At 40.3% G+C, this 12,313-nt stretch overlaps 1 protein-coding gene across 1 annotated transcript in view; it reads right to left on the reverse strand.

The window, feature by feature from the left end:
• SORBS1 (sorbin and SH3 domain containing 1) overlaps positions 1 to 12,313 on the reverse strand; it is a 59,685-nt gene that overhangs the window by 33,171 nt on the left and 14,201 nt on the right. The window contains exons 5-11 of the mRNA XM_009888755.1: positions 11,523 to 11,698; positions 10,654 to 10,717; positions 9,448 to 9,522; positions 9,052 to 9,114; positions 4,935 to 4,982; positions 4,691 to 4,820; positions 2,591 to 2,705 (exon numbers count right to left, since the gene is read on the reverse strand). Of these exons, the coding sequence (XP_009887057.1) occupies positions 2,591 to 2,705; positions 4,691 to 4,820; positions 4,935 to 4,982; positions 9,052 to 9,114; positions 9,448 to 9,522; positions 10,654 to 10,717; positions 11,523 to 11,698 (671 nt within the window). The remainder of the gene's footprint in view (positions 1 to 2,590; positions 2,706 to 4,690; positions 4,821 to 4,934; positions 4,983 to 9,051; positions 9,115 to 9,447; positions 9,523 to 10,653; positions 10,718 to 11,522; positions 11,699 to 12,313) is intronic.

The raw sequence follows: 12,313 nt of genomic DNA on the forward strand, positions 1-12,313 counted from the left end.
TCAGACAACACTACAACAAAGGAAAATCAGACAGGACAGAAAACAAACAGCACAGTTGAAAAGGAAATTCCCTTTTGTTCATACAATCTGCTTTAACGAAACAAAAAAAAAGTTGAAATAATTGTAGCTGTTTAAAAACACTACTGGTGAGATAGGAGAATACAGTCCATTTCTGAGGGTTATGAGGTGCCACTCCACAAAAGACATCGAGCTAACTCTTGCACCTCAGTGTACCTAGTCTTAGACATAATGGATCTCATATAAATGCATTATGTCTAGTATGCCAGTGTGATCCCAAGTGCTCCATCACAACAAGTGATGAGCCACACACATGCACAGAGGCCAACACAAAGTGTCCTGATGCAAATCGATCTGTGATGGGGTTACTGAGGCAGAGGGGAGTTCCCAACAGTGCAAGACTTTGCTAGATGTCCCAGATTCTGCCACAGCCATTAGGCATCACAAAAAAGCGCTCTAGGACAAGAGCTCAGGACTGATGCTGAAAGAGTGGCAATGCTTCAATCTGAAAGGTAAATAGTTACATCATGTTTGATCTCCGATGGCCTAGAGGAAGATTTCGCTATTTCTTAAAGGTAAAATAGAAGCAATGCCTCCATTTTTTTTCTTTACTGCACTCCATCTAGAAGTATTCATCTTGTTACATAACTGCCTTTACATTAAAAAAAAAAAAAAGCCCACTGACAACAGGAAGCTCTTCATTGCTCTCAAATGGTTTTGGATTGGGATTCTGATAGTCACAGCTCTGGGTATGATTACCAGGAGATACCCAGAAATCTCCTGCAGCCTCCTTGAAAGAGCTAGCTGATAACCACTGTATTACTGTTGTACTTAATGAGACTGATGGAGGCCACGAAGCCACTTCAAGACCTTCTTTCTTCTGTGATCTATGGCTTGAAATTAAAGCTAAAAAAATAAAATTGGAAATAACACAGCATTGTATTCTTCTTGTCTTTGATGAGCTCTATACAATTTTTCTCAGTTATGCTGATGATGGTCCTGGCTTGTGGCTTTTAGACTCTGGTTCAACAGCTCAAGTACCTGATGAAGTCTGAACAGGTAAATAGGTCCGTCATCACCAGTGGCACTTTTGCAAAGGCTTAAGTATGCAGATGAAAGAGGCCTTTTGCCACAAGGTTTACTCTTGGTTGTTTACTGTGAGACAAAATTGTCACTTAAGTCATCAGAAATCTTGCTCTGGGATGGACTGCAGGAATGGAGTTGTCATACCATGTTCAAATCACTCCTCACTGGCGCTCCTCTAACGGGCTGAGCCAATGCCCAGTAGGATCAAGAGAGTCATCCATTGCCCATTTCAATAGGCACTAGGATCATGCTCCTATCAGGAGCAACTTTGTTGAAGTCAATGAAGGGACATGGGTGCGAAAAGAACTTGGTTGCAGGATCTTCAAAAAGTGATGGATCTTGATTGCACTTGGAAGGAAAAAAAGAAAACCCACCAAAATACTAAGGAGAGACATCAGGTCCCAGATCAGAGTTCATTCTTCTATTTCTATTGATTTAAATTGCTGTTCACTCTTGTGTAAAATCCTTGGCAGGTTTTTCAGGAGCATTCCTTTACCTACTCCATCCATGGATCAATGCCCGAGCTGTTAAGGCACAAAGTCCAGTTTACATTTGGAATCTCGCATGCAATTAGCACTTCTAATTGAATCCTTCAGATTAATGCCTATATAGAACAACTACATCCTTATGCACCAAACTGGCTATTCACTAGTAACCTCATTCAGTATTTTCCAGCCTGTACAGTGTCACACTTGTACCACTGAAGGACACCTTAAGTGAGCTGTGGTGATCTATGCAGGACTGGCTGACAAGGTTAGCACCACCTCTCTGCCCTGCCCCTTGCCAAGTGTTCTCAGCCAAGCCTGCAGAATAAGACTTTTGTATGTCCCCTCGTTGTCCCATTTCCCAGCATTACTTACTAACTGAAACTGAAATTGGTAACAGCTCACTTAATACCCCAGGTTACACACCGGCGTAGCTCTCAAGTTCTGCCACCCCTGCCACAGAAGTGGTGAGATCCTGCTGAGGAAGAAAGCAGCCCAGGGGAGATGGCCATGTCCTAATGCATGTCAGAGGCATCCCCTGAGGCACGTCACAAGCACTCTGAAAATTAGTCGTTTGGTGTTTAAAGCATCAGAAGAACACAGAAACAGAACCAGTCTGCTTTGTTGCATAATGCCTTCAACCGTCCTGCATCAACTAATGCTGTGCCCTAGAAAAAGTACAGCTGGCAAAACAGCTGCTGAACAGGTCACAGTGTCAAACATGGATTAAAAACTAGGGTTAGTGATCCATACTTAACACAGAAAACAACACGTCCAAAAGGAAAGAAGCCTCTCAATCCCCCTGGATCTCGCTTTATAGAGAACAAAAATGTTAGGAAGTTATGCAAAACAGTTTTCAAAACAAAATATACAGGAAATACATCACATGAGCGCTGCAATGTAAGCATAAGGAATCTTATCAGAATGGAACTGGACAAGCACTTGGGGAGTATTTTACAATCACAGGATAAAGTCACAAACTAGGATAAAACAAACATTACCATCTTTTCATTGTTCAGAACTGAGGACTTTCCTGGCTGATAGTCATAAATGCTCCTGGGCTCTGCACGGTATTTTCTGGTGTCTACTTTCTTGTCCGGAGGCTCCCAGTCAGTCCTGAGGAAAGGAAGATCAATCAATTAACCCAAACCACTGCGGTTTCCATGGAGACAAGCATTTCCTTTTGACAGGCACCTTTCCCTCTTAATCCTGGTTTAATCGGGGTACTTTTTTTAATCTAGGAAAGGAGCCTGCTGCAAGAGGAACAGTTCAGATAGGGGTCTGGGCATATATTTGTTATCTATAGCAGACAGGGTTTGATACAGCTCAGCTGCTGAAACTACTGGATCAGAGGGGGTTTCTTCCAAGTACTTTCAATGCACTTCCAGACTTGCATATCTTTTCTGATTGGAAATAGCATAGTGACGGGCTTCAACTAAGCTCACAAATAGGAACATGTCCAAACTTTGAGCAGAACTGAGATTAAATCTCTTTTGCTAAACTTCTTCATTTTAGCCACATCACTGATTACCTGACTACTACTGCTCTGGATTCTGAGGGCACTCTGGGGTCCAAGAGGGGGGTCTTTTCTAGAGACATGGAGCAATTATCTGACTGGTATATCTAAAGATGGCTAAGAACACTCTACTGACTACCCACACCACTATAATTTTGTGCAGTGTCCACCCTGGCACAGTTCAGACAATAGGGTCCAGGGTCCACATTCTACAATGTCCAGCTCCTCTGAAAAGTAATCTATTCAAACACCTAATGCAGAATAACCAGCGCCCCTGAAGTCTCAGAAATCAGGCCATTTAAGCTGGTAAACTAATTCTGATCTTGTTCTTGATATGTTCCCTTTGATGGGCAATGTTGTATGTGGATTCACCTCCCATAGCATTCACCAGAGAAAAGAGAAGCATCTAACCAAAACTGCTGCTCCAGGTTTCCTCCCACTTAACCTACTGACCTGGTTTAGGATAGGAACAACCCAATGAGTTGCCCAAACTCTCTCCAGTGGCTTAGGAGAGACAGAGACAACCAATTGATTTTATTTTATTTTTTAAGTAAGGCAAGATGACAGCCAAAATGACTGGCCTACAAACAGTGTACAAATTTCAATGAGGTTGATCTTTGCTGTCTAGAATAAACTTGATTGCTTAAGATTCCAACCCCAGAGAAACTTCTCCCTGGTCAAACACTGTTTTGTCACTAGGTAATAGGAAGGACTAATTATTGTAATCCTTTCACTTGCAAGAGTTTTCTCAGAGGGCCAATGTACTATGCATTCAGTTCCTGCGTAAGGAAGACACGTTCTACCAGCAAACTTCATCTCCTGATCCAGTGACCTGAGACGCTCACCGAATTAGCAATCTCAAATTATAGCATTGCTCATTTGAGGCAGAAAGTGAAAAGCATTAAGAGCATGTGGAAGTTGGTGAGGGAGGGAAGAGCAGTTCGAGAGCTGGGAGAATTCAGCAGGACATAAAATATTCATTGCTCATTCTGCCTTCCTTTCATTTGGCAAACACATTCATTACTGTTACAAAGAGATTTAAAATACATGGTAATAAACAAAGCAAAAAAACAGGAAGGAAGTCATCTTTAAAGATCAGAAATGACACTGCTAACTAGAACCTACTTCCAATAAAGTTCATATGGGTGGGACTCCTCAGAGATGGAAAACGTAACAAAACTTTTATCAAGGCTCAACATAAATCCAAATTTTGCTCCTTCACAATTATTGCTACTTGCTTGCACTCTGAGGTGCCTTTACAGTGTCACACTGAGCCAAGAGTTTCCACTGTGCCTTTGTGGTAGGCACTGTATAGGCATGACACCCAGGGAAATACTCCTCACCCAGTCAGGAAACTATGCAACTAACTGTGATACCTGGTAAAAAAAAGACAGACAAAATGGGGGACTGGGCTGTGACAATGAAGGAGTTTACTGCCACCTACTCGGAGAGTCAGAGTCAGAACTACATCTCCACTTCCCCCAGAAAGTTTAACTGGAGTAGTGGACCTCAAGCTTCCACCTTTGTTCCCTTCCCATTCACAGCTTTCAGAGATTCTTCTGGTACTGATCCAAATATAGGTCACCTTTCTGGGCTTGATTTCAGTGATGAAGTACGGTTTGGCAGTGGCAAAGTGGCAGACCTCTTAACAACCTTCTCTGAATCAATATTGTCCATCTCACTCTTGGAGCGGGGAACTGAAAGCTGGGTTCTGCCTGTAGGATAAGTCAAATAAAGGAATATTGGTGAACTGGATAGGAAGCAAATAGATACATACTTTACATGCCCTTTCTGTTTGACAGATTACACAAGAAATGTGAATTACTTACTGTCCTCAGAATAGGAATAACGAGGAGAGTATGAATCAGAATCTTCATCTGAAAGACAAAAGCATTTTGCAAGTGAGCTGAAAAAGCCCCAGAGAAGAAGCACCAGAGACCCTTTTCATTTCTTCTACTAATACATTGGCATAACTTGAGTGATATACCCAATACTCACCACAGGCAGAGGATCCTAAAAAAGAAAATCCCAATGAGGTTTAAATTGTATTTAAAAATAATTCCTAGATTAGATATAAATATTAATGTACTACTTACACTAATACCTTTCTCCAGGCCCTCAAAGCACTTTAGAAAACAATCACTTTTTATCACAAAACTCCTCCATAGCAAGGGTTATTAGATGCACTTTATCAAAAGCTGAAAGATAAACTGCAGATCCAGAAGCCGCAGCATATGCCTAAAATAACTCATTAGGTGATAGACACAGTAATAGAACTAAGGAGTCCTGCTCCCATTCACATACGACAATCGCTGGGACACCTTCCTTGTGTTAACTTGCACACCAAGTTGAAGTATGTTCACTGACTCAGACTACCTTTTAAATGCAGATAACATTCCTGGCACGAGACACATATATACTTGCTATACTTGCACCAAGAGACTGTTCTTGTTCTGAAGAGCTTACTTTTTAAATAGGAAAGACATGTCTATAGAACGCAATACAGATATTCAAGCAGCTCTAAAAAAGCTAGCAATGACATCAGTGCCACTGAGTAGTATGGTCTGGTCCCCAAGCTGAACAACTTTTTCTCTTTGATAGTGAAAGCACTGCACTGCACAAACACAGCAATGCCATTCCCAGGACACAACTGCTGCCCTGGGCTATGGAACCACATACTGCCTTATTTAAAGATAACATACTACTGTAGTGCACAAAGCAGATGTGCCCAAAAAGAAGGTGGGAGGATGGCAGCATTACTATCCCCCCACTCTACAGGCAATGGCCAGAGAGACTTTGACTTCATCAAAAACCTAGTGGTATCTTTCCACCACCTTTAACAGGTTTTGGAATGAATCCTCAATGAATTGCACGTAGCAGCAGGGGGAGTTTGGATCAGACCTGGAAACTGGACCCACAGGCTCGCCACCTTTCTCTGCTGCTGAGGGTTCAAATTTACAGGTCTGTAAATATGAGACATCTACAGGACTTTCAAGGCAAAATGCAGGAAAGTACAATGCAATGACTGCAAAGAGAACTGTGAGAAAAGGTACTACTAATACCTCTGTGCAGAAATCACTGAAAGTGACAGAGATAAAAAGCCAGAAAAACAAAATAGATGAAGATAGAATAAGCTAGATAAGAACATACTAAAAAAGTGTTATGTGAATTTAGTGATGCTGATCAACAGATCGAAACAATTTCCAGCTCTTCTCTCAAGGAGGACATCAATCAGCTGCTACAGCCAATGTCATCTGCTGGGAAAACCAATCTGGCTAACACAGCTGACCTGAAATTGCACTCAAGGCTTAATCAAGCCTTTCAGGAAGGCTCAAAGAAGTCTTTAACTTTTAGCCCCTCTGCCGAGTTCTCTTGGTGAATGAATTAGAAGGTTTAAATTCCAAACAGATGGTTATTGACTCTGGTGTGTTTATCATAAGCTCCAGGTTAAAAAATAGTGAAGGTCAATTTTCAGGCCATTTCTCATATTTTAAATCTAAACGACAGAAAACAGATGTTTATTTATTTAATATTATTACACTGAATTGTTGACAAAATTGACTGGTATTCCTATACAAAAGATGTGTTTATTCAGACTGCAAAATACTTGGTATATCACAAAACTCTCTGTCGCTAGAAATACAGATGAACAAATGTCTAATACTACCTTCACAGCCATTCACCTCTCACAGTATTATTTAGTGCTGGTGAATGATGAAAAAATTGGTATACTTACTTGAAGAGAAATGTCAATATTCATTATAGCTCATCATTCAGACAAGAAAACCATACAGGGAAAAGAATTCACTGCAGATAAGTGCTATTTTCCAATTGCTAATGTTCTAGTATCTACAATAATAAGGAGAACGGGTAAGTTCTGTCTCTTCGAGTATCTTATGAAGAAGAGTGTCTTTTACAGCAGGGAATACTGAAACACAGAAATCTCGAATGACTTGATAAAGATTAAAGAGTAAATCAGAGATGAGGATCAAAACAAGATCTCCTGGCCCTCAGAGCTGCATTTTATCTGTGGGACCCTCCTTAATGGAGCAGAGTACCACCAATTTGTAGCTTCAAAATCCAATTCCTTTATCAAGAACGGGCTGTATTTCCTAGAGAATCTGTAGTTGGTTTTCGGGTTTTTCTGTTTGTTTGTTTGTTTTAAGGGTTGGCCAAAATCTCTATATTTCAATACCCTTAGACTCTAAAGGTATTTTAGAGCCAAAATCTTGATGTTTCTAGGAGATCCTATGCATCAATCCAAAGCAAATAACTCTGATACCGATTGTATGAAATTGAGGTTCAATCCATCTCTGTATAAACACTTTGCAGTTGAGTGTAACACTTTGAAATGTTGTCTAAACATGAAACATGCACTCCAAACCACCAACATCATCAGATACTCTGGATTCCTTATCAAGGAAAGAATCCAAGCAGGTATTAGAGAAACATTTCCCAACGTATTGGGAACAAAGAGCAAGTGTTTGGTCCAATAAAATTTCAACTACCTAAACCAGCAAATTCTTTTCATATGCACTTTTGTAAGTGCATAGTGGACATTTTATGGGAAACCAGACTTGTTATACATTATCACCATTGGTTTTGCAAACTACATTAGTTCAGACAACAGTAAAATGGATTTTCAAACTTCATTACAAACAAGAAAATTGAATTTCTGTAAAACTCCTTTATCAAGTAGTTATTGAGGCTCTTTGTTTCTGTCTCACCCATACCTCTATACTATTCTGTCAATAGAAAATAATTTACACTGCATTATGATTTACAAGACAGGACTCTTCACTGCATTATGATTTACAAGAGGACTCTTCACCTACAGGTTTCACCAAGAAATCAGCAAATATCTTAGACACCTGTATGACACTAGTCCACATTCATTTTAACAGTGAAATGCACCTTACAGCTCCTGGTTTTCTTTGAGCATCTCAGCTAGAACCCATATTGTATGCTTTCTTCTTACACAGTATCCACCAGACGTTTAATACAAACATTGAATGAAATGGTTAGTTAATAGTCTCACCAGGGCTGGCTTGAGGCACAGGCTAAGTAGGCAAGTTCCTAAACTGCAGGATGTAAAGTAACTCCAAAGCACCAAGCCAACAAAGCTGTCACCAACAAAATCTCCCAATCGGGAAATGTCTGTATGTCCAATGTGTGCAGCAGATTCCAGTGTTTCTTATATATAATTGCATTCATTCGTATGCACACAGTTACAGGATTATGACTGCAATAGATACTATTTCACCATCCCCGAAACGTGACTGCAAAGGATTCTGCTTTGTATAAGAAGTTAAAGGCATCTGCTGAGCACATGAAGAGGATAAGGTAAAGGTAGTGTTGTTGCAAGATGTACCGAAGAGACTGCCAAACTCTGTCCTTGCCTAGATATGCCAAGTGTACCTAAGGCCAGCCCGGAACCTATGTTACCAAGTTATATTTATTTTAAAAGACTACATGGAGGGACTGATCCAAAACGCACTGAAGCGAGCAGCCTTTTTACCAGGAGACTTCAGTGACATTTTGGGTCTGGCCCTAGTACCGTGTTAATATTCAAAACCAGAAGTAAATAATTAAAGAAACGTATTGATCCAAAAGGGGGGTGGGAGAAACATCAGTTAAACCACATCTTTACGTGTAAGTCACCATTCTAGGCACGTTAAATAATCACTGCACGCACATGGCTAAATACAACTGATAAGCGCATAAACCCAAGCAAATCCCAAGTCCGCAGCATTAGTCAAATACTAGTTACAAAGCCAGAGGAGCACTGCAAAGCCAAAAAGGCATTATACAGTCAAGGCAATGCTTAAGTGCAGCAAGTCATTACGAGGCAGCACAATGCTCAGCAACTAGAAAAAACTCCAGGAAGAAAATAAATGGATAAGGCAGCATTTGTGCAGAAAAATATATACGGTCCTTTATTATTACCTTCAGAGATAGGACTAGGAGTAGACGCAGGAAACTGGTATGTAGGAGAATAAGGATTGTCTTCTGCAGCAGAGAAAAGCAGTGGATTTTGAGACTATCCACAGGGAAGTGGAGGTTCTGCATCATCCCCCAATTTCCTATCACCATATGATTTTATTGCCTACTTTAATAACACTAGAGTAAATGGCATCATACTTTAAAAAGATTAATGGATTAGCAAAGATTTAGTTATTTTATGCATCACACTAGAAGGTATCCTGGGCATAACTGAATTTCCAGCCAGTGTAAGACATGGGTAATGGAAATCTAGAACCTGAATCTAGTTACTATTAGGGTGCTATAGTAAAGTTAAATCAAAGCACAAGACAACAGATACTCTGACTAAACTTCTGGTACCTTCAGTTTTTTGCTGGATTTCAGGAAGTTCAGGAAATATGTAGGTAGGGCAATAAGGGTTTTCTTCAGGAGTGTCTAAGGAGAGGAAAGTGATTTGCAAAAAAGAACAGAGAGGACAGATTTAAAGTGGAAGAGGGGCGAGACAAGAATCCATACAAGCTGCAGAACAGTCCCTCTCATGCTGATGTTTTAGCATGACGCAACCTCTTTGCTCATTGCTGCCTTGCATGTCTGGGCCCTGCAAGAGATCCTGGAAGCCAAAAGGACTGAACTCATTCTCCTCCTTCTGAAGCATGGGCTCTGGCTGAGCTGAAAAACCTCTGTTAGGAGCACTGGGATTAGGAAACAGTTCGACTCTTGCTCATTCCATCCAACACAGCATCTATATATGCATAAAGCTCATCATGACAGCACCTGCAGCAGCAAATACAGCTCCAGTTTTGCATGCTTTATGTTTTATTATATAAGCGCAGTTCTGAATTACATTTGCCCGCACATCAGGCTGTTCAGAAGGTTCAGTTTGCAAATGCTACTACAGACATTTCTCACAGAGAAGAAGGAATGTGAATGTACCAGCAGCCGGGCACAGAATTGCCCCAAAGTAGGGGATTCCTTGAGAGTGCACCACTACAAAGTCTGCAAGTGCTCACCACAATTTTAGGTTTTGAAAGGAGAAAATTTGAGGTTTTGAAAAAGCAGAGTTCAGATTCTGAACTCACCAAAAATCAATGGAAACATTTCCCTTGGTTTCAGTGAGCTTCCAATTAAGCTTTATTATGCAGGTACTAAAGCTTTACAGCGTAAAAAGTTCTCTTATGCACAGAGCAGTTTCAGTGATAACCTACTATCTTTTAAAAGCTGGGGGGGTGAGGGTGGGGTTAGCTGCTAAAACTGGAGTTCAGAGATCTATTTTCTCTAAGTATCGAACTATTAGCAGCTTTCCGGTCTCAAATAGTACTCTTGATTTCATGATGGCACTGCAGTTCGCCTTTTAGAACAACTCAGACCCTTCTTTGGACTTCACTGTTCTCTCACCTTTGACTTCAGAGATTTCAAATACATTGGTTGAGTTCTGTGGTGCAGAGCAAACACTAGTTAAGATAAAATGCTTTTAGTTAACATCCAGTACAATTCTTTACATGAATGAAACAAAATGTTATCAAGGTGGTCTTTTAAAGTAAATAAAACACATCTGTGCTACAGTACCTCTATTTAGCTTGTGGATCTGTTTGAACATCGTCTTGTACCAGTCCTTTGATCTGTCTGTGTTCTAGTGGAAAAATAAATATACACATAAATAATCACGTCCATTAATTCTACCAGCCTTTCAAAGTTCTTATGAATCTTCCAGCAATGGAAAAGGTTTACAGTCTGCTTCCTGTTTCATTTATGATCACTAACTACCTAAAACTCAAGGCTATACGAAATTAATACTTTGAACTATGAGTGATTTCACTCAGATATACCATCTCATATGTAATGAAGCTACAGCCTTCACTCAAGTTACTAAAAATGTACAAGCTGTGCAGGGGTAGATTGTAACCTGTGTAGAATTGTAGATTGTGTGGAAGGTTTTGCATATTAATCTGATTTGACATCTAAAAATAGACACATTGCCTATTTTAGTCATACATACCAGTTTCCTAAGTATTCAATAGAGAGTCAGAAACATTTAGTGTTCAAGTTACTCCAGACACTATTTGTAAGAACAGGTTAATAATTCTTTTCATAATAATTTCCCCTCAATACTGAACGAACATAAACATGTTGTGTAAAAGACATCTGCCTTTAAGATGTCTAAAATAAGACAAAACTTTCCCTTAGCTGCTAGGTGTGAATGAAACAGAAGAGCAGGAAACAGTAATCTCAAATATGATCAGGAGACATTAATTTTTAATTTTTTTCCCTCTGATGCAGCTGAAACAGGTCATTGACAGCAAAGGGAAGAATTCATAATAAAATACAATGAAACTAGAATTCTACCTTCCCTTAAACCTCTGCAGCCTCTGGAGATTTAGTGAATTCCCTGAGTCCCAAGGTAGGCAGACCCTGGCCCAGGTTTTGTGTTGTCTTACCCTCAGTGGAATGCCAATATCATCGACAGAGGTATCAGCCATGTGCTGAGGGCTCTTGACAAAGCTTCTCTTCTCTTCCATTGCCCTCTTCTCACTTGGCACTGTCTCCTGAACCGGCTTGTCCCGTATGAGTGCTGAATCAACTTTATCAGAAACTAGTCTGTCTGGCACCGAATCTGGAAATGAACATATGGAATTCTTATCTCATCCCAGCATCTCACTACATCGCTATATTCCACTCTTTCAAGGCAAAAATCCTAGCAAGTAGTTGATGAGACAGACTGTGTCACTGCTAGCTGTGGTTAGCATCTGGACTGAAGGAAATCTACCAAGAAAATGTTTGATGCAAGCAAAAGCAGGCTAGCATCTCTCAGGTAGCCAGCTTCACGCATCCCGTGACAGTCTCAGCTGTCATGTTTGTAAGACAACAGAAATTTTTGGTTTCAAGGACTTTTTGGTGCTTGGTTTTTTGCGTCTTTTTGACTACTTAGCAACTCTGCAATCTCATTCTTCATCAAAAAGCGTCAGTGATACAGTCTCCTAGACATCTTTTTCTGCTGGTGATTTCAATCTAATGGAGCATCCTATGTGGTAGTGAGGCACTACTTTTTAACAGCTTGCATGTACCTGCCTGACAATCCCATTTGTTACAGTTAGTATATGATGCTTCCAAGTTCATCTCTGTGCCCTAACCAGTTTGTAAACAAATTCCACTGTTGTTTAGCACATGTACAATTCCTCTTGCACATGAATCTGCATAAAGATAGGGGGAAACAACTAATTGCCCCAGA

The sequence above is a fragment of the Charadrius vociferus genome, unplaced genomic scaffold (genome assembly GCF_000708025.1).
Source record: "Charadrius vociferus isolate BGI_N301 unplaced genomic scaffold, ASM70802v2 scaffold436, whole genome shotgun sequence".
Taxonomy (NCBI): Eukaryota; Metazoa; Chordata; class Aves; order Charadriiformes; family Charadriidae; genus Charadrius; species Charadrius vociferus.